We start from the raw sequence: 22032 nt of genomic DNA, 5'->3' as shown, positions 1-22032 counted from the left end.
ACGATGTTTTCCCCCTTCGTCGGATTCGCACCATGATACACTTTAATATTAGACTTTAGTACGTTTTTAATCCTTTCATTTTCCCGTACTATAATCGTTTTTATTCGGGGTTCACGTTGTGGGTAAGTTGTCTGTTCAAGCAATAATTGATTATTTAAATAGGTAAATTGGTGTTATTATGCATTGGTCTGCATGTCTTTGACAATTCACATACTACGCATTAACCCCAGTGTGTGTTTCCAGTGCCTTGACAGATTAGACCAACATGAGCGGGGGTTTGGCACCAAGTAAGAGCACTGTGTATGTGTCGAATCTACCTTTCTCTCTGACCAACAACGACCTGCATAAGGTATTGTAGAAGTTTAAGCCATAATATGACCTAATGTAAGATCAATACTTGGTGATTTTGTTTCATATATTCATAGACAAGCTCCAAGTATACTGTGTTTGCCAACAATTTCGGCTCAGGTATTTGTCATCTGTTTTTGTTTCAGCTTTTTACTAAGTATGGCAAAGTTGTGAAGTAAGTGCATCACATTAAAAACCCTATGCAGTAATTGCAATCAACCTGTATCTTGCGTGGTCCTCAACCATACATAGTTGTGTTGAAGTTTCCTTGTTAGTATATCAACATAAGTAAATTATCCTTGTGAAAATATAATTCATAATATTAACGATGTGGCAATGTGTTTTTCCAAGGGTTACAATTGTTAAGGATAAAGAGACACGCCAGTCTAAAGGAGTGGCGTTTGTTCTCTTTTTGGACAAAGAATCAGCCCAGAACTGTTCACGAGCATTAAACAACAAAGAGGTGAGACTACCCTGAATGTGAAGGCTTCAACTTACCTTTAAGCCAAAACCTACCCTGAATGTGTAGGCCTCTAATCGTACTCCCAAGATTGATAGTTTGCTTTGTTTTTAACCACACTAGTAACTCAGATAAACCGCAGATAAAAATATATACTTATTGACTAAATGGATCTTGTCAAAGTGAAAACAATGATTGTGGCTTTGAGTTATTTCATTGATGTCGCCGGTAATAACAAAACATGGATATTTGGGGTGTTTTTTTAATGTAAATTTGTAGGAACCCAGGGGATGAGGAATAGATTATAGATGCTCCTATCAAAAGCCTCGGTTACACTCGTCTTTTCTTTATTTCTTCCTTTCTTTATTTTCTTTTGGACTTGGTTGCAAACAGGGATTTACCATTAATTTGTAGGTCCATGTCATTTATCAGGAGGATGGGCATAGACATGGCAGCACAGCTCTATCCCGCCCCTACTTTAAGCTAACTCTTTTACCTTCAGCTGTTTGGCAGAACAGTGAAGGCAAGCATCGCCGTTGACAACGGGCGGACAACAGAGTTCATCCGCAGACGGAACTACCAAGACAAGACAAAATGCTACGAGTGTGGGGTAGGTCTGTCCATCTGCTATGTTCAGTAGAAGGTTTATATACATGGGAGGTTTGATTTCTAAGGGGTCTAAGTGCTAGGGATAGTGGCATCGGTTTAAAAAAAGGTTACCTTTTAATAGATTCAAATTATAAAACATGTTGGAACATGATAAGATAAATAATGTGGTTATGAGTCTTATAAGTCAATATTCGCAGCTGGTCCAACATTCAAAGACTGTGCCGTCTTTACTGTTAAAGTGATCCAAGGAATGGCTTTGAAAATGGTGATATCCCCATTAGTTAGAGATGGTCCATACATGGTCTTACACTCTTGCGTCTTCTACACTAGGATCCGGGACACCTGAGCTATGCTTGCCCTAAAAACATGCTGGGAGAGCGAGAACCACCAAAGAAGAAAGAGAAAAAGAAGAAGAAAAAGGCAGGGCAGACAGACCATGTGTAAGTAATCACCTTAGCTTTCATCAATGTCCAGTCTTTATATGATAATGCCTTATTATAGTACTGGCTACATTTAAATGCATATGTTGTAGATAGATAGATGAAGACTTTATTGATCCCCAGGGGAAATTCAAAGTATGTATGTAATTCTATGTCAGTTTTTTTTTAATATGCATTTAGATTTTGAGGTCTGTTTGATGCAGTAATATTCAAAATGTAGAGCTTTACTGAAAAACGGATTTGTTAATTAAAATATGTTCAAATAGAAAAAGCACGTATGACTATTAACACACAAACACACACACCTCCATTTCCTATAGGTCAACATTGAAATGATTATGTGTATATTAGTCAAGTATATTCATATAAACATGTTATTTATATGCACTGCATGTACAGCATAGTCACATTAAGACGGCATAGAACATACATGAATATGACAATCATAATTTATACACACAGAATAACCAATACACTAACAGACTGAAAGATCAGCACAATAACTCAGCTGGAATTAAAAAACAATGACAAAGGAGTTTTGTATGGCAGGTGTTAGCGGGTGTACAAGAAAGAGACACGAAGATGGAGTAAGAGAAATTGTTTAAAAAAATAATTTAAAAAATCGAATTAACAGAAAACAATGAACCAAAACTGTCACACGGCTATTTTTGTTTCTCTTATCATGAATTTTTTTTTCCCTCATTAGTGAAGAAGAGGAAGAAGAAAGTGAGGAAGAGGGAGGTGAGGACCCGGCCCTGGACAGCCTAAGTCAAGCTATAGCATTCCAGGTTGGTACCTCTATCTCAATAAGTAGACATGCTACTGCTCCGGAAACAGAGAATGTGCTGTGACTGAAAAACAATTACCTTTGGATTACTGCTCTCTGTCTTAAACAACTGGTCCCCACCCGTTGGTTGGAACACTGTACCCCTGAACAATTTCATGCATGGTTTCTCCTATTTCATGAACCACCTTTTGTCCAACATACCTGAACAAGGGGACACAGAGAGTTGGATAGGAGCAATATTGGAGCATACAACAGAATAACATACATTCTGAGAAGGCCTTGGTTAAACTCCTGTAGTTAAGATCGAAGAGTTCTAAAACGAGAGAGCTGAAAAGTGCAGAAGATAATAATAAACGACAAAAAAGCCCCCTTGTCCCCTGCTCCCTCCCACCCTAAATTTCTCCATCAAAGAGAAGTGTTGCAGTTCAGTGATTGACAGGCAAGAGACGCCCTGCTTGATCAGAAATAAGCCAGAAGCAGTACAGAATCTAAATAGGCTTATGCAGAGGCAGGCGATGTCCAATTGAAAAATACTATTAGATATTCTCACAGAGCTTTGCTGTAGCTGAACAAATACACTCAAATAATAGCTCTGAAATCTTACCTACAACACCATTTGAATACATTTTAAGAGTTGCATACAGTAGAAGCGTGATCATTGTATTGTATTGTTCTGTTTTACTTAACCATTACAACACATACCCCTAGTAATGTGTGTAACCCTGATTGGGACACACCGTTTCAAAAATGTCAATGGTATTAGGTGAGATGCTGTCTGTACGATTCAAGAGCTGTTAGAAATCCTCTGGCCATCTTGTCAGATATTAATCTGTCTCGCTATACTGCATGCCTGCCTGCCTATGTATCTGTATCTGTATTCAGAGTTGCGACCACTCCCTGCTTATTTCTGACCAATCAGGCTATCTAATTTGTGATTCATTTTTGAGAATCCATGTTGCCCGTCAGTCACATTGTCGCACACCCCTAGAATCACAAAGGGTCTCACCGCTCCACCACAGGTTGGTCTGAATGCAACACTTCCCAATGCTGGAGCTGGATTTTGATTTGCTTAATTTCTTAATTTCTCCCTTCTGTTTCCTCTTCTATCCTCTCTCTCTCTCTTTACATATCAAATCGTACCTTCAGCAGCTCTGAGTGTGAATGGAATGGAGGGATTCCATTGCGTTCCCTGCACACAGACACTACCACAAACTCTCCATTCTTTGAGGTGCCGTCATCCTTCTTCTTCTGTTTGTGTGTCCTTCACAGCAAGCTAGTATGGACAGTGACCAGCAACGCAAGAGGACCAGGGAACAAGCGGCCGCCCTTAACGACGACAGACCTCAAGCCTCCACCTCCGACGACGCCAAGAAGCCCAGGATCAAAAAGAGTGCATACTTCAGTGACGAAGAGGAGCTCAGTGACTGACCCTGTGTGGATTGAGGTCGTAGGCTGTGTGTAAAATGTGGCCTACGTACTTAAAATGTGTATATTGAATATGTTTCGGTTGAATAATGTGTCAGCGTTTTGTAAAACAGGTGTTTCACATTAAGAGTAAAATGTGTAAAATGAGCTCTTTTCCATTTTTAGCCTGCCATTATTTTTTTTTCCTTTTTCATGTAAATAGTGTTTTTTTTGTATGGATAACCTCATTTAGTCTTATGCTTGCCAATAAACATGTTTATAGAAAACAACGTCAACCGTTCTTTGTTGATTATTTGAATGTATTTAAGGTATAAAAACACGTCGATGGTTGTGGTTAACCAATCTCTTGCACAGTCAGCATTGTGCTCCTGTGCTTTTATGGGGGGGAAAACAAGCAAATCCGGAGAGGGATTCCCTGGTGGGGTTGTTTGAAGTCGATCCGGTGGATGGGGATATCGAGTAAAAGGATAGTGCATGCTTAGACATTAAAGGGGAGGGGGGGGAGGAGAGGAGAGAGACAAGCCACATTGAGGTTGTGACATTGTAACCGCTCTAACACAACGCACACAGCGACGGCGGCATTGTGGTCGGGATGTATTCATCATCGAGAAGAATGTCAGCCTCAGGAAACGGCTCGGCCACTGATTGGTCGGGGGGCGGGCCGCTGATTGGTCGGGGGGCGGGCCACGTGACCGGTTTTCCCGACCGGAGTTTCCACGACAGCTGGAAGCCGAGCGGGCACAGGCGGCGCGTCGTCGGTTTCTTTGAAAAATAACAAGGACTATCCTCGTTTCAACACCTTCAAATAAACCCCGTCTGGCATGGGCGACAAGAGGAGTCCTACAAGGTAACGACCGAGTTATTACTTCCTCCTCGACAGGCGAGCACGAAAAACGACAGCGACGAGCTCAGAAAAAAAAAAAAAATCGGAATTCTCTACGGTCGCACTCGCTCGCGCCCTCCCTCTCTCTCTCTCTCCCTCCCTCGCGCTAAATGCCCATCTTTAGTGTGTGTGTGTGTGTGTGTGTGTGTGTGTGTGTGTGTGTGTGTGGCTTCCTGTGTGTGTGTTTTATAACCGTATCGCCAATTACAATGTCGGATCACAGAGCTCGGGTTGTGATTTTCTCACCCGATAGCCTTTCTCGTAGAGTGTAACACCATCCATGGCGCTGCTCTACTATCACCCCTACTCCGGTGATGCGGATATGAATTAAAACTCACTATTCCCGTCTCTCTTCTCTCCCCCCCCCCATCCCCTCCCCTCCCCTGTCCTCCTCCTCCTCCTCCTCTCTTTTTTTGCTGGGTTTGTTTTGTTTTAAAGGCCGAAGCGTCAACCGAAGCCCTCCTCAGACGAGGGGTACTGGGACTGTAGCGTGTGCACGTACAAGAACACGGCGGAGGCTTTTAAGTGCATGATGTGCGATGTCAGGAAAGGCACGTCAACAAGGTAAGGGACCACCGTGCGAAACGACCGACCGACCGTGCGCACGACTCGATGCATGAACGCTGTTTGATTTATTGGAGATGTTTCCTAAAGGTGACGTGCACTAGTGCGATCCTCCGTTTGTTTTCTTTGAAAGGACCACGTATGATCGCCAGTGCAGCGATTAGTTATTGCGTAGCGTTTGCCCCCGTGTTTTATGTGCAATGTTGTGCAGCCTATTTCTCTCTGTGTGTGTGTGTGTGTGTGTGTGTGTGTGTGTGTGTGTGTGTGTGTGTGTGTGTGTGTGTGTGTGTGTGTGTGTGTGTGCTACCGTGTTCCGATTTCGACCACGGGAGTGATTGATCGAAACCACTGATTGTTTCTCTTTTAATCCTTTTAAATCCCTTTTTAATTTTATTATTGTAGGTTGTTGCCACGTTTTATACCCGGAAAAATGCCAACATTGAAACTGTTAGAAAACCTGCCCGTCTATCTATCCCTTTTTATTACCCTGGAGAAATCCACAGCTACAAATTTGATAAACACAGAGACACCTGCTAGGGGCAACAAATATAATTACCCTCCAGACCTTGGCAGCATCCACACATGTATTTACCAGAAGTGTGTGTGTGTGTGTGTGTGTGTGTGTGTGTGTGTGTGTGTGTGTGTGTGTGTGTGTGTGTGTGTGTGTGTGTGTGTGTGTGTGTGTGTGTGTGTGTGTGTGTGTGTGTGTGTGCGTGCGTGGGTATTTCTGTGCACTACTATGTTCTCCAAAATCCAGCTGATATTTGCCCTAGCCAGCATATCGCAATGAGTGGCACTTAAGTCATGATCATATTGTGAGAGGGAGTGGGTGGAAGAGATGGAGAGAAAGAAAGAGGCATCAGCTCAGACTGTGGAAAACATCCAGGGTTGTGAGCAGAGGTTGAACCTGACACTCGTCTTCAGTGCATAGCTGTGTACCCCCCTGTATGTTTCCCCACAGGACCCCACCACCCACTATGTAGTCCCAGTGGTAATGAGTGTTTGCATTTTCCTGGTTTCCTGTTAGTTTGCCTAACACATCCCGCTTATCTTCACTGACACCCGGCGACGGGGGCCTTTACGCACATCGGTCCGGGTTCACACGCAGCCGGATGTGTCCGCGCAAGTGTTGCACATTTGCGTTTGTGCGTGCGACGTGCGTGGGAGGGCGAGTTGTGAACCGAGGGTTGTCAGAACAGCTGCCAGACAGACAGCCATGGCTCATTACTATGCAACAGCTTAATCAGCCTGCTGTCACCTGACACACACACATACACACATCACACATATACACACATACACACAGGCAACAGACACAATTATAACACACCGAGACAATTGTACACTAAATGTGCATTTTCTTAAAGGGTGCTTTGTTTGTGCGAACCAATTCACAAGCACAGATGCACACAGACACACACACTGTTATGCATGCAGAAAATTAAGAAGAGGCGACCCATTGAAATAACAATCTACTGCATGTTGTTGTTTTTGGTGTGGCGTTTACCTCAACAATCTGTCTGTCTGTTTGCACGCTAAATGCCTCCCTGAACCCCTCCGTGCGTCAGTAAGGCTTCTGATGCCTCGAGTACTCCACAAGTTTACCGCCAGGATGACCAAATAGGCCGCTTCTAAGAAGGGCAATAACCCATTTTGTGTGTCGCTTTTACAGTGGAGAGGACATAATACTTTCACCCGAAAGCTAACTGTAGCAGAACGGCCACCCGGCTGGTTGGTGTTCCATTCCGTCGAGGCATGTAGTGCATTTAAAACGAGAAGAGAAGTGCACCTTTGAGAATCAGAATAATAATAAGCTGCCCTATAAAGGGGTCAACCACCCTAACATAATAGTGCACAGTGCATATTTAATCGCTGAATACATCTACGTTGTCTCAGAGACGGTGTCGAGAGTCGCGGTCCCACCCCCTCCCAAGACAAGAAATGTACAAGTTAAAAAAAGAACTTCGGCTCACTGTTACCATCGGCCCTTACCCTCCATCCCTTAAGGGCACACAATGGCCCTTATTCACCTGGGGGCCATCGTGGCTCTGTCTCGCTTCTTAAAGCTAGCTGGATGCTGGAATTGAATTCCACATTCCTGCTGTGCGAATATGGCCCGTAGACCCTAGCCTGCCATCTCATCGAGTATCTGGTAGGATGTATTCTCGGCTTGGATCGACTCCCACATTTGAATAGGTTCTGGGTTTGAACATGCAGTGTACTTGGAGGCGTCCACGAGCCAGACGCCCTAATCCCTACCTTTTCTTTAATGGTGTATTGGAATGGTGTAAAATGTTCGTTTGGCTAAAGGCCACTAGCTACAAGGCTAGTACTAACTAGTTATAATTAGAGTACACACATCGTTAGCGGTCACACCTGGTACAATTTAATTTGAATGTGTAGTTACTGCATATCAGGGCTACATTTGTGTAAATTGAGTGAAAATGGAAAGGAGGCGGGATGTAAAATATGGGTTGAAATGCACCACAAAGGATTAAGCAGGATTCAAATGTATTTATCATTATATAATGTGCAAAAGGATTGGACTGTTCAATGTCATTCATTCAATCATGTTTCTCTTTCATAAACCAAGTATTTCAGGCATGGTCAAGGCCATCAGTGCAACCTCATCTAAACACACACACTCTCCTGTCGGGTGCTTGCAGCCACCGTCAATGTATTCTTCAAGTGAATGGTTGAATGGATCCATTCTCGAGCACCGACCTCTCGATGAAAATAAATAGCATTTTACCCCGGAGCGTGGTTGAGAGGGAAGTAATCCAAGACTCTGCCTGTGCATCATCAGCGATACTCCCGAGACCTCCACTGCTTCTTCGGAAAAAGCCTGTCCCTAAACCCATATTCATTCGGGATCGCCCGACCTAACCCATCCCAGGACAACGACACACCCCTCATCGGATGAGTCACCGTCCGGATGAAGGGGTTAACGTAGCGGGATTCATTTCAAACGGGGGGGGGGGGGGGGGGGGGGGGGGGAGAACAAAAAGAAAGAGAGAAACAATCCAGTAAACAAACGTTGCGGTTGCTAAGTGCTGTTTGAAATCTGAAGTCTTGGGAGTCGACAATTTCCAAAAGCGCCAACAAATCGTGCTGACATGGGAGGCGTGTGCCAGAAGGAAGAGAAGAAACTGGGTGTGGGCCAACAGTTTGCGTTTGACCTTCTCTAGTGTCTGTCTACACAACACCGGCATTGGCTTGCGCAACCTCTCTTCCCTGTGAAGAAAGGCCCGCATAAGACACACACTTACTCTGCTTGCTTTGATAACAACCCAATAGGATGATGGAGGCTTGTGTCTGGATATTATTTGCTTGATTATTATTATCAGTTCCACAAGTCATGACAGTCAGTGTAGAGGGATGTGCTTATCAATGTCAGGATATTTTACGACCCATTGAGATTTTCATATTCTTAACAGTTTGCTCATTCTTCCTCTAGCGTTACCTTTTTCCCACATCCCGGATTTAGTTCAGTCTTTCATTTCATTTCCCCCTCCCCCCTGTGTCTCTGTTTCTATCTCTCTCTCTTTTTTTCTTTCTCTGCTGCGTCTATCTCTCTCGCTCACCGGGGGTTGAACTTAACCTGGGGCTCTTGTGGTGACAGATTGACTGATGTGCATGTCTCTCCGCAGCTCAACCTGAACACGCATAAGCCGTCCTGGTTGGCTGAGAACACGGCTGTGTGTGTGTGTGTGTGTGTGTGTGTGTGTGTGTGTGTGTGTGTGTGTGTGTGTGTGTGTGTGTGTGTGTGTGTGTGTGTGTGTGTGTGTGTGTGTGATAGCCATTGTTTTCAAACGGTCTTTATTGTTGGCTTTTTCTGATGGACACATAACGATTCTAGGGTGAGGCACTTGATAGCCGAGTGGCTTGTTAAAACAAATCCATTTGAAAATGATTGCAAATAGACGTCAAATACAGCCAGCTGTGAAAATCGCAAAATGCCTTAAAGATGATAATGTTTAAAAAAGACAAACATAAAAATGATGCATCTTTTTCATGTGCATTGTGTGAAAAAAGGAAAATCCAACGATGTACAAGCATTTGTGCTCATGACTCATTACAGGGATCCAGATTTCAGAACGAGTTCTCGAAAGAGTGGATTATGACCCACTAATCAACTGCACCGCTGCCATCATATTGAATCCTATTTTGACAAACAACGAACCGCCTTAGGCCATTTCCACCACGGGGATCATTCTCAAAATATGACCCTCAAAACTGTTTCAATATGCAAACAAGCAGGAGTGTGCATACGTTTAAAGAGCTCTCCTGACCCATTCGCTATCCATTTGTAAATTGACTGCATAGCTAGAAGCTAGTGGGGTAGTATACTGACGTTTTACTATTTAGTAGTTAGCAGGCACTTGTGTGACTTGCAGTGAATTTGGATGACGTGAGACACCATTAAGGGGCCGGGTAAGAGGCTAGGCATCTTGCCCAAGGCTGCAGAATTGGGGTTGGAACCTTCTTTCTAACCACTAGACTAGCATGCCGCTACATAGATCTTTCTGTCCAGAGTCAGGTAGCAAGGGCCTCAAAGATTAAAATCAGGCGTTGCATCAGAAGAGGTCCCGTTTCACAACGACTTTTGGGCCAAAGCAAATCAAATCGTCACGTTTGTTTGCCGAACTGCGGTCACAAATCGGCTACCTGCACAAAGTGCCTGATTAATCAGGACATTAGCTGAATTCATCATCGGTTATGTTGAGTGCTCATTCTCTAACCAGCGGGTCCCCCTCCCCACCCCCTTCCCTCTAAATCCATCCCTAATTCTTAAAAAGAAATAAATGAAATGAGTGCCGCAGCCCAGACGATACAAACGATGAGATTGGGCTGAAGCGCCTCCGTTTGTGTGAAGCCAATTGCTTGTATTACTCATCCGGAATACAAACAGCAGAGAGATGGAGCCGGGGACAATAACGGCAGCGGTTTTCATGACACACACACACGTGCTTACACACACGCACGCACATACACAGACGCAGACACGCATACACACAGCAACACACACACACACACACGCACATACTCAAAGCGACACATGCATACACACACACATAGACATGAATACATACAGACACACACACATGCACACATGTGTGCATGTAGACACTTGCGTGCACATATACACACAAAAACACACAGATATAGAGACACTCCCACACATGTGTGACACACATTAAAATCAGTATTCTGTGCATCAGTGCCACAAAGTAATTACGGGCTTATCACGTAGCCATAATCTTGAGAGAAAGAGGGAGAGAGAGACAGAAAGAGGGAGAGAGCCAGAGAGAGAGAGAGAGAGTGTCTGTGTGTGTTTGTGTAACAGATGGCTCTCAATGTCCTGTGGTTTATGACACTGTCTAACGCCCCCTCACTGCTCAGTAACGTGTACACACACACACACACACACACACACACACACACACACACACACACACACACACACACACACACACAGTAACATGCTAAAGCAGGGTGAGCCATTAATCATCGAGTTGGATGAGCTCCTGGGAACAACACAGCCTCCAACTTACGGATGCTGCCACATGTGTTTGTGTGTCTCTCTCTCTCTCTCTCCCTCCCACCTATTCCTTATCTATAAACATATCAGTCACATTCATCTCCCACAATCACTGCAGAGGATTCATTTGATGTTTCCATTGATAACTGTGAACACCAATGTGCTGACTTACACCATTGGCACAAACTCAATTGCCTTTTATTTTTTATGCGCATTATGCAATCATTTATTCATCTATTCGTGTTTTTTTTTCTTTTCCCTCTCTGACGGCAGATTTACAATTTTTCAAATGTTGTGTTTTATCTTGCGTGTAATGAAGAGAAAATGTGGGAAAAGGCAGAGGGGGAGCGAGAGAGAGAGAGCGCCGTCTGTCTGTCGCGCTTCGATTCCGTACAGACGGACGGCGTACACACACGAGGCGTTGCTGACGGCTGAGTGAAGGCCAGGGACGCTCCGGCGGCCCACCTGAGGACGGGTAGAGGTGGAGCACAGCCAACAATAACCTCACCGTGAGGAGCACCGCTGACGCCCAGCCCAGCTCGAGCAGAGCTTGCCCGCCTTTTGAAATGCATCCCAACCGTCACACATCTGGAGGCGGCATGTGGCTCAGGAGGTGGAGCGGGTTGGCTGGTAACCGGAGGGTTGCTGGTTCGATCCCCGGGCTCCTCCTGAGCTGGAGTGTCAAGGTGTCCTTCTGGAGCGAGACGCATCACCCTGACTGCTCCCGACGAGCTGGCTGTCGCCTTGCATGGTTGACGCCGCCGTCGGTATGTGTATAAGAATAGTTGTAAGTCGCTTTGGATAAAAGTGTGTGTTAAATGTAAAATGTAAATCTGGAGGGCCCCCCCCCTGCGTTACTGTCAGGTGTGAGGCGGTCGATAAGCTGTTAAAACGGAGGCCCGAGAGAAGGCTGGTGATTTGTAGTGTCATCCCGGTGCCACCTCAACGCGATTTCCTTTTTCGTACTTCCTGTGAGAACGTTAACAGTCTCTGGTTACGAGAAGGATGAGAACATGCCAAGCATGACAACAACGACGACGACCTGGAGAGAGAATACGCCGTTTGCCGAAGAGCAGAATAATAACAGAATATGTATATCCCCTCTTATCGGATGTCACGCCCTCGCTCTCTCGTCGCTAAACCCTTGAAACAAACCACTCTCTACTGAACAACGCACGCTTGAAGCAAACCATTCCGAACGTCTGGTAATGTGAGCTAAAAGTGAATTTCAAATGGGCGAGTGCCCACCCCAGATGTTTGCTATGCTCGATGGATTGATTCACCTTCCAGCCTACCCAGTGGACCAGCGTGTAGTTATTAATATTGACATGGCTTGTCACGGCTAATCAACATCACAGAGGGTGGCTAAAATGGCGGGCGATGGTGGAGGGAGGTTTTCGGTTTAGATCTTTTGTTGTTGTTGTGTTATTCAGTGTCATTTCGGGAAGTGCGTAGATGGTGGCGCTATCTACGTGATGGTTGTGGAGTCAGCCGTGTTTGTGTACTTCACTAACTCGTCCCCACTGTGTGATTGGGAGCACAAGGAAAGCTGTAAAAGCTGTAAAAAAAAAAAAAAAAAAGAAATCAAAGGAGCTCAGACATTGTGGGGCAACAAGAGAGAGGTTAAGGGAGGGAAATGTTTCACCACGGCGGCCGTGAGCCTGTTATAAGTCTGTCATAAGAAGTGCAAATCTCTCATTTTTTCCTTGCGGTTTAAAGACGGAAGCTGTTTGTGTGATGTGTTTACTGCTTCAGAGGATGTAAAATAGATTGAATTTGACCAAAAATACGGCTTGGTCGTTACCGCTATTGATTCATATTTTCAGATGCCATTTTAGATGTAAATAATCGTTTCGTTTTAATGAAATCACTTGGAAGTTGATACTGGCCGTTAACATCAACCACTTCAACACCATCTAGCACTATAACTCATTTTTGAGGTACAAGGATACTCCAGCGCCCTATAGATCCTAGCAGCCCCGGAAAAAAGTAGCATTTAATAATGATGATCATCTAGTTTGAATCACACGTGTTTTGTTACATTCAGAGCAGCTGATGATCTCACGGCCCTGCCGCGTTCCTTTCCTCCTCCTCTACGGTTCCTCCCAGGCCTCCATCGTCTCGCCCTGTAATGGAGAACGCTCAGCGCGAACGCCCAGCACGCGTTCAGCGTCCAAACTCACAGCGCGCCTCCATTAGCCAGCTGTCCTAGCAGACGAGCCGAGAACGGCGCTAATATCGATCGGCAGCAGCTCTGTTTCCACACACACACACACACACACACACACACACACACACACACACACACACACACACACACACACACACACACACACACACACACACACACACACACACACACACAAGCGGTATTAATGTCAGACAAAATAGCTCCCTCTAACATTAACACCCACCACCCAAATGTGCAATTGACGCACACGCACTCGCACACACACACGCACACACACACACACACACACTGCACGAGGGCCAACATGGACGCCGGAGGCATACACTCCTAGATAATAACCACTTGATTGGGTTTACAGAGGCAGCTCTGTTTTGTCCTTCTGCTCCAGCCCAACCCCAATATTATGGTTTGTGTGTGTGTGTCTGTGTGCGCGTGTCCATTTTCACCCTCAGGTCCAACACGTCGGCTGGCTCAGTAAATATCTACTTCATCGCTCTCCCACTTGAGGATGACGACAATATGTACAAAATAGGATCTCATGTTTCCTCCTCTCTGGAGTCCTCCAGCAGGGGGAAAAAAACAAACAAAGAAACAAAGTCCGGAACCGCGCCACGCCGGATCCTGATTGGCCGGGAGCGGGCGCGACGGGCCGCGTCCTCGCACGCATTGGCGAGGATGTAATCAAAGGTAGCACGCCACACACGGCACTCTGCCCCGGCGCATAAATTAGACAACAGCCCTTGAATTCATTACAGACGGTAAATTATGCATACGCAGCCACAAGTCATTTTCAAGGGCCAACCAGGAAAAACATTTCCTCATGGTTTGCGGGCTCCGCCGTATGTGTGTTAGGGAACACGTTGTGTACAGGCAATGTGTTATCGGTCGTCTTTGATCTTATCTATAAATGTTAATTTCATCTTTTTAATTCATATGGCTGACCTGCATATTGTGTCGGCTGTGACGCGGTTATTCCCCATCTGGGATTAATTAAGTACATCTTCTTATCTAATGTGAGTTCTTGGTTATGGCTCGTGTTTGGTTTTATTTAGATTTAAACCATAATCTACGCTTGCACTTCAGACCAAGACCAAGAGTAGGTCTTTTGTTTTGTTGAGAAAATGGTTGACACGGTTAACCGCAGAAGAATAAATATTTGGTGGAAAGTGATGAACGTGAGAAACGCAGAGCCACAATGGGGTACTTTTTTATTCTGCTTGGCACAAAAGTTTAAAAGTGATAAAGAGAGAGAGGGGTTTTTTTGGTGTGAAATTCAAGCCAGAAATGACGTTTTTCTTCAGCTTCTTGGAGCAGAAGTATAACAGTGATAAAAGAGAGAGAGATCTCAGCATCTCAACTTGTCAGCAGTTTTTATGGCCGACATATTAGCAGATCCTCCTCTCGTCTCCCTTCCCTGTCAGACGGTTATGTAGGCCAAGAGACACCATTTGCATTTCAGTTTGGCCTTGACAACGTCTCTCTCCCTCTCTCCCTCTCTCCTTCTCTCCCTCTCTTACTGTGTTTCTGCGAAATGAATCACGATTCCCACTAAACCCAGGGAAAAAAGTGGGCGAGAATGATTGAGATTTTTCTTTTTTTGTGTGTCTAGTTGTCGTAGTAGTGCCTCTCAGAGTACAGATGGAGTCCTTGGTTCCTAAACTAGATGAGATCCATGACCGCAGAGTAAATCACCCTTGAACAGTGCAAAAGTAAATTGCAAAGGGCTTGGCACAACTGTTTTATTCATGTGTGTGTTCTGTATGTATGTACGTGTAGGTGACTAGCCTTGCTGACCAGTGGTGTGCCTACTTCAAACCTGAACCCTGTTCTCTGGGGCTTATGGTCAATAGTAATGAGGTGGAATCAAACCTTTTTGCCCATTGAACATGGAGGACATTCCATTGGTTCGATAACATATTTTATGATTATCACACGAAAATCGGGACCGGGCCACCAAAATCACCAGAAAGTGTGGTAAAAATGATAAAAAATAAATAAATGTAATCAATTATATATTTATTACACAGTTTTGTTGAATACTCGATTCTGATTCTGAATAGCAGACCATTGCTATGACCAAGAAACCGTTGCTATGGACGCCGTTTCCAACCATAAAGAATCGAAAGGACAATCATCTCTTCTGCGAAAGCAATAAAATCTGTTTTTGTAAATCAACCAGATCCTTTTTCCATCGTTCGTTATACTCTGGGGACCAATGATTGATCTCTTTAATGAGTAGCTGTGGACCAAGCGGCATAACCTAGTACAGTGAGGCCAGGCTGTATCGCGGTTAAATAAACCCTGACGGCAGACCCCCCCCTGGGGGGTCTTGAATCAAACCTGAAGGGCTGATCACGACCCAGCCTGACTCAACCCTATCCCTTACATATGAGACTGGTAAACTACACGGCTCTGGCTGCCAGCCACGCTGGCATGTTAGCCATTTAACAAAATAGTGACGACAAGCTAGACCGATATCTCCTGCTTTTGATTGTGGACTGAGGAAAAACAGTGGCTGGTATTTTTCGCGCCCGAGTCTTGTCTTTTCTAGCGAGGAATCCAGCACACTGTGTTCCTTCGTCGTCGAAGGTTCAGCATGGCTCCAGGCCTCATCTGCTCACTCTTGGCTTTGTGTGTGTGTGTGTGTGTGTGTGTGTGTGTGTGTGTGTGTGTGTGTGCGCCTACATTTGTCCTCACTCACACATCTCGACCGGGCGCGTGTGTGTATTTATGTTTTATTTATACCTATCCGCAACAAGATAGCTTGTGTGTGTGTGTGTGTGTGTGTGTGTGTGTGTGTGTGTGTGTGTGTGTGTGTGTGTGTGTGTGTGTGTGTGTGTGTGTGTGTGTGTGTGTGTGTGTGTGTGTGTGTGTGTGTGTGTGTGTGTGTGTGTGCGTGCGTGCGTGTCGGTGCACGTGGAAATGAGAGATCACTAAACATGCAGGCGGTAGGTACTATGTGCACTCCAAACAGATGGCTCTTTTAACACACTGGCATCACCACCGTGGTACTGACTTCCCCTAGCGAACACACACACACACACACACACACACACACACACACACACACACACACACACACACACACACACACACACACACACACAGAGAGAGAGGCTCAGATACCCGACATTCACACATGTGCACCATTGCCAGCACAATTACATAACGTATCGTTTTAAGAGAGTGTTTGTACATGTCGCAACAGAACGCCACGTCAGGGAACATTGTGTTTAATCGCATCCAAAAAAGAGACTATTATAGGCAGCTTGTTGCCCCGGGATATGACGCAGACTCCATACTTATTATGGATTATAACCCTGTTATGAAATGCACACACACACGCACACTGGTAATCTGCGCTGCATTATTGCGGCACTGCATGTATACATTGGCTCGATGTCCTTTGACAGATTACTGCAATATGTATTATACATAGGTTTTTTTTTTTTTTTCTAAGTATGGCTGTGAAGTCATGTGCACACACACACCGCCGCTGTGTGTGTGTGCCGCTGTAAAGATAGTGCTTTGTGCTTCGACTGAAATGTGTTCAAAGCCGCCCCATCCAAATGAGCTACGCGTCTGTAATGATTTTTTTTTTTAATGAAGATCTCGTCTGAAACGAGCACACGCATGTTAAGCACAGAGTGCACCCTCGGTCGGTATGAAGATCCCTCTATATAATTGAATGTCATTCATTCAATAAATCAAGAGTAGTTCAGCCACTGGCTTAATATTGGAGCTTTTGGAGATTTTTCCCTTTTTAATAATTTGCCCATCTCTCTTCACTTTTGTGTCACTCCATCTATCTATTCCTTTCATTCTTTCCCCGGCTTATTCTTCCTACATTACCACCCACCTCTCTCCATCTCACCGTCTCTCTGTCCGCTCTGCCAATGTTTCTCATTATCACCTTTTACTGCCATCTTCTCTCTTTTTATATCTAAATATGGATATATATTAATATGTCCTCCATCCACTTTTCTCTCTCTGCCTCCCTCTCTCCTCTCTCTCTCTCTCTCTCTCTCTCTCTCTCTCTCTCTCTCTCTCTCTCTCTCTCTCTCTCTCTCTCTCTCTCTCTCTCTCTCTCTCTCCTATTCCCCTGACAGGAAGCCTCGCCCGGTCTCCCAGCTGGTCTCCCAGCAGCAGGTAACGCAGCAGTTCGCCTCCCCCACGCAGCCCAAGAAGGAGAAGAAGGAGCGGGTGGAGCGAGAGAAGGGCGAGCGAGAGCCCGCGCCGCTCAAGAAGAACGGTCACAAGAAGATGAGGTAATGGACGGGCCACGTGGGCGTGTGGATGTGTGGCCAGTGCCACAATAGGCTTTCGGTTGCTGGTGTGTGTGTGTTTTTGAAGGTGTGTGTGTGTGTGTGTGTGTGTGTTGCATCAGTTACTATAAATGTTTTCAAAGTGAATGCGCTCCAGAGATATTATTATGGAAACACATGAAATGATACTTAATTACTGTCTCATTCTAGCCGTTATTCTTCTTGTGGCAGGTTTTAAAATGGTGAACATCCCCAGCTGGAAATATGTCTCGATGTGTATTGCAATGCCCCAAAGCTAAGCGTACAAGGACAGCTTAATGAATACGTCAGATCCGTTATAATCCTTATTTTATTTTTATTTCAAAATTGAATTGGAGGAACAACCCCTTGAGAGGCAGCATTGCGTTTTCAAAGGGGGTCCTCGGGCACAAAGCATGGAAGTTAACAGACTACACAATATGAAACCATCCACCTAATAACATCAACGAGGAGACGCATATGAAGGGCTCTCCCACCATCACACACCATGCCATCTGGTAAAAGTGTAATCTATTCAAAAAATGAACGAGAATCCAATAAATGAACAGAACCAAATAACATGTCAAAGTATTGGGTCTATTTATAAACTAAAAGGGAAGGCTTATACAATCAACAACAAAACAAGTAGATTCATGGTGAACGACGCAAAGAAGCCTTGAAGTCACGACACAAAGTAATCCATCCGAATTAATGTGGCAAATCATTCCTGTCTGCTGCTTTCAACTTGAAAGCACCCCTCCCGATTTCTTTAAAGGTTCTGGGGACAATAAAAAAAAAGGTGGTTGAGTGTGTCTAAGTGAATATGATGATCTAAATGGCCCTGAAAGCCGTTTTTATGTTTAGTAAAGGATAGTTAAAGGAAATGCGTTTAAAAACAAGGAGCCACCAATGAAAGTGTCAGAGTGAAGGGCTGGTCTTTTAAGTGTGTCTTAAACAAAGCGACGAATGCGTGCGTACGGTAAACCTCGGGACAAACCTACAAATACGATTTGTAAACTACAGTTTAATGATGAAGCTGTGTTTCAGAGGTGTTCTGGTGTACCATATCACCATAATCAATAATGTGAAATACAATATTCAGAATATTCAGAATGCTGCTCACTATTGAACCATGCGACACTGATACTGATAGCCCCCTAATAACCTCTGCTATTCTGGGTGTTTGAGTTGATTAGCTGATCTGGCAAAAAGCAAGAGGGCAAACGAACTCTGTATTTGAATATAAATGACTGTATTAATATTAGTGTCATAATAATGAATCTCTGAATCATTCAGTTCCCGCTGAATTTATGTCAACAGCATGTCGCGACGGCCCGCCTGTTATTTTGCGCACTGATCTCCAAAGCGAGATTGAGTTCATCGGGTCATGAATGTATTATGATCCCATAATGTATCGTAGCCACTGTCTCCGTTTGCATCGGGTTGAAGCGCTTCATAGACTCTTCTAGTCTTGTGACAGTTCCTCTAACCGCGCCCGGGTCATGTTGCATGTCCCGTTTTTGTTAACAGCTTGTTTTTGTTAATCGTTTAAAAAAAAAGACGAGTAACAATTAAGTAATACAATTCAGCGATCGCATAAAATCATGCCGGAACAGATTTTTTCGTTTGTTTTTTCGATTAAGATCTTAATAGCCATGAGCTGTATCTAAATCAAACTTTGGAAAATGAAGCACAAGAATTGCATGAAAAAAAAAAATAACGAAATCATTTTAAAATGTTCCTCCTCTCTCTCTCCCCCCCCCCCCCACCCCCCCCAGGCCGCGGTTAAAAAACATCGACCGCAGCAGCGCGCAGCACCTGGAGGTGACGGTGGGCGACCTCACCGTCATCATCACCGACTTCAAGGAGAAGGCCCGCCCCTCGCCGCCCAACGCCTCCGCCGCCCCCGCCGCCCCCGCCGTCCCCGCCCCCACCAACACCTCCTCCTCGTCCTCGTCCTCGTCCTCCTCCTCAGGCGCCGCCGCCGCCGCCGCCGCAGGCGCCATGGACCACCACAGCCACAACGGCTCGGGCTCGGAGAACACGGACCGGGGGGTGTCCCGCTCCTCGTCCCCCCGCGGCGGCGAGGGCGCCTCCGTCAACGGGGAGTCCCACTGAGGGCCGGGGGCCGGGGGACGGACGCCCGCTTTCTTTTCTGTCTTTCTTTCTTTCTTTTTTTCTCCTCTTTCCCTCCTCTTCCGTCGAGAAGACTGTACCTCGATCTCTGAACTCTGACCCCCCCCCCTCCACCTCGTCGCCGTAACATCTCCATCCTCAGCCGGTCGGCTCTTGAGTTCTGGGGACCCCCAGGGGAGGACGTGTCTGACCCCTAGCGTCGTCGGGGGGCCGTCGTCGACGGCGACGGCGACATGACTTCCAGAAACAAATTCTAACAACAAAACTATACTTTGTGCTTGAGTTTTTTCCCCCCTCTCTTCCCCTCTGCCCCGGTCTCAACAGCCTCTAGAACATTTGGGAGGGCTTTTCTTCTCTCTCTTTGAGCGTCGGATAACGTCGAAGGCAACAGGGGAGATGTCGGACCGGTCGGGGGGGGGCAAAAAAAAACTCCCGACGCCAGCGTTCCGCGGACGTGCGACTGTTATCAGGGGAGGTCGGGACTAATGGCCGAGGACGGCGCGCCGTGCCCAGGTCGACGCCCCTTCTCACGGACAGCATACCAGTAACTCGTCTCCATGGGTTACGGTTGAAATCGGACGTGACTAGAGAACCGCGCCGTAGCCGCGGCCGTCGACGTAGAGCTGCCCACCCCCCATCGCTGGCCGGACCTTTCTGGAAGCCCCTCTTTTTTTGCCGCCACACCTCGCACAACCCCTCTCTCTCTCTGGATTGTGTCCCTGAGTATCCCCGAAAATGGGTCAATTCTTACCGCACACTTCCCTCCTCAAACCCCCCCCATAACCCCTTCAGTCCCGGGTCCCCCCCCTCTCCCTCTGCACAACGTGCCATAGCGACACCAGCACCGGTCGTCCGTACCCCACACACACACCCCGGACTCTTGTGTAAAAACTAAAAAAACATGTCGCACTCGTTGCCGACTTTTGTGAGTTTTCTTTGTGTGCAACGGGGGTAGACTAGAGTGCTGTCAGGTCCACCTGTCCCTTCCCCCCCCACCACCACCACCACCACCCACCCACCCACACCGCAACCCCCCCCCCCCCCGCAAAAAAAAATAAAATGGGACGAGCCGACTTTGACACAAAAAAAACGAAATGGACGCCAGGCGGTGGAAACGCACCCGGGCGGTTGTGCTACAAAAGAACCCGCGGGGCTTGGGCCGCCGATGCTGTCTAGCGCAAAAACCAGTGCGACTAAAAGCCCACTGGTGTTGGCACACTTCTTCCCCCAGTGGACCCAGTGGGATACGCCGGGCGGCGACGTGCTTGTACGACGGAAAGTTACAACAACAACAAAAAAAAAAAAAAGGAGAAAACTTTGGATTTGTTCTTTAAAAAAAAACAAAAAAAACAACGCGAAACGGACCCTCCTGGACAAGCACATTACGTAGCTGTATAGATGAAATAGCTTGCAATATGACAAACTTCAGAAAACTGTTAAAGTACCACTTAAATGAAATGTTACGGTGGGGGTCGGGGCGAGACTTTTTTTTTTTGGTTTGGAATACACTACACTCTAATGTAAAAAAAAATAAAAAATACAAATAAGACTAATAAAAAAAAACATACATATATTACACTGCAACTCTAAATCACACTGTCTAAAGGATGGCTTTTGAAATTGTAGAATAATTTGTTCCACAAAGTGTATTTCTATTGTATTACAATGTTTTATCGTGGGTGTATCATGCATTAAAAACCAGTGTTATCGTCGAAATGTTCACTTAGTACAGGTCCTAACTGTCAGGGCATGATGACACATTCCCTGGAATATAAACGTACGTGCATACGAGAGAAACGCTGCCTTGTACATTTAGGATGATATCATTCAGTGTGTTCTTCTAATAAAACTAATAACCAGGTATCGGCTCCGCCATACTAGCTGGGACTAGTAGTGTGAGCTCATGAGTAATGTTTGAAAATATCATTTTGCGTCGAAAATGGAAGACATTTATCATTGGTCGGAAATGCATTATCATTCATTCTTGAGACAAGTTTGCGCCATTTTATTTTTTATTTTTGTTTTGACACGCTCTCCTTTTTCAACGTGTGTCTATTCATTTAGTAGGCCTACATGTCGAAATAAGAGTGACTAAAGTTGTGTGTTTGCATCTTTTGTTTAGTCTGCGGTCATTTTCTTTCTCACACACGCACAGATTCCGGGGGTTTCCGGATCACATTGTCATGTCAGCATTGATAAGATGTATCTGAAATGCTTGAGTTTCAAGCTTCCTCAACAGCCCAAAACAAGGAACAGTGCAAACAAGTAAATACAATTAAAAAATGTAAGAATCTTAAAAATGTAAACTTTGATTGTCTTTTTCTCTGTCTCCATCTGACAAATGAATGAACATCTACTTAATCG

At 45.4% G+C, this 22032-nt stretch overlaps 2 protein-coding genes across 4 annotated transcripts; both read left to right on the top strand.

Moving 5' to 3' along the window:
• The first annotated feature begins 2 nt into the window (after positions 1–2).
• On the top strand, positions 3–4338 carry zcrb1 (zinc finger CCHC-type and RNA binding motif 1). Of its 3 annotated transcripts, none has more exons than XM_084482688.1 (8): positions 3–122; positions 244–349; positions 495–523; positions 700–811; positions 1311–1418; positions 1748–1857; positions 2564–2645; positions 3914–4338. In XM_084482688.1, exons 2-8 carry the CDS (start codon positions 266–268, stop codon positions 4070–4072), a joined length of 684 nt encoding a protein of 227 aa, XP_084338814.1. In that variant the 5' UTR covers positions 3–122; positions 244–265; the 3' UTR covers positions 4073–4338. The 3 variants fall into 3 exon arrangements, with proteins under 3 accessions (XP_084338814.1, XP_084338816.1, XP_084338815.1); XM_084482690.1 differs by having other exon boundaries at positions 8–58; XM_084482689.1 differs by having other exon boundaries at positions 31–162.
• A 438-nt stretch (positions 4339–4776) lies between these two features.
• Positions 4777–21974, top strand: LOC311363500 (YY1-associated factor 2-like). The gene is made up of 4 exons (XM_084483446.1): positions 4777–4916; positions 5391–5516; positions 17359–17517; positions 19311–21974. Exons 1-4 carry the CDS (start codon positions 4891–4893, stop codon positions 19648–19650), a joined length of 651 nt encoding a protein of 216 aa, XP_084339572.1. The 5' UTR covers positions 4777–4890; the 3' UTR covers positions 19651–21974.
• The last annotated feature ends 58 nt before the right edge of the window (positions 21975–22032 follow it).

This window comes from Micromesistius poutassou, assembly GCF_964030765.1.
Source record: "Micromesistius poutassou genome assembly, chromosome: 18".
In the NCBI taxonomy this organism is placed as follows: Eukaryota; Metazoa; Chordata; class Actinopteri; order Gadiformes; family Gadidae; genus Micromesistius; species Micromesistius poutassou.
Note: the sequence above shows the minus strand (reverse complement) of the source record. Positions and strands in the feature narration are given on the sequence as shown.

What these genes read in the sequence shown, in the direction of transcription:
- zcrb1 (XM_084482688.1), top strand. Translation starts at nt 266, where the DNA reads ATGAGCGGGGGTTTGGCACCAAGTAAGAGCACTGTGTATGTGTCGAAT. An exon ending in CCAACAACGACCTGCATAAG is followed by an intron (nt 350 to 494) that starts GTATTGTAGAAG and finishes TTTTTGTTTCAG; the next exon opens with CTTTTTACTAAGTATGGCAA. An exon ending in AAGTATGGCAAAGTTGTGAA is followed by an intron (nt 524 to 699) that starts GTAAGTGCATCA and finishes TGTTTTTCCAAG; the next exon opens with GGTTACAATTGTTAAGGATA.
- LOC311363500 (XM_084483446.1), top strand. Translation starts at nt 4,891, where the DNA reads ATGGGCGACAAGAGGAGTCCTACAAG. An exon ending in AGGAAAGGCACGTCAACAAG is followed by an intron (nt 5,517 to 17,358) that starts GTAAGGGACCAC and finishes TTCCCCTGACAG; the next exon opens with GAAGCCTCGCCCGGTCTCCC. An exon ending in AACGGTCACAAGAAGATGAG is followed by an intron (nt 17,518 to 19,310) that starts GTAATGGACGGG and finishes CACCCCCCCCAG; the next exon opens with GCCGCGGTTAAAAAACATCG.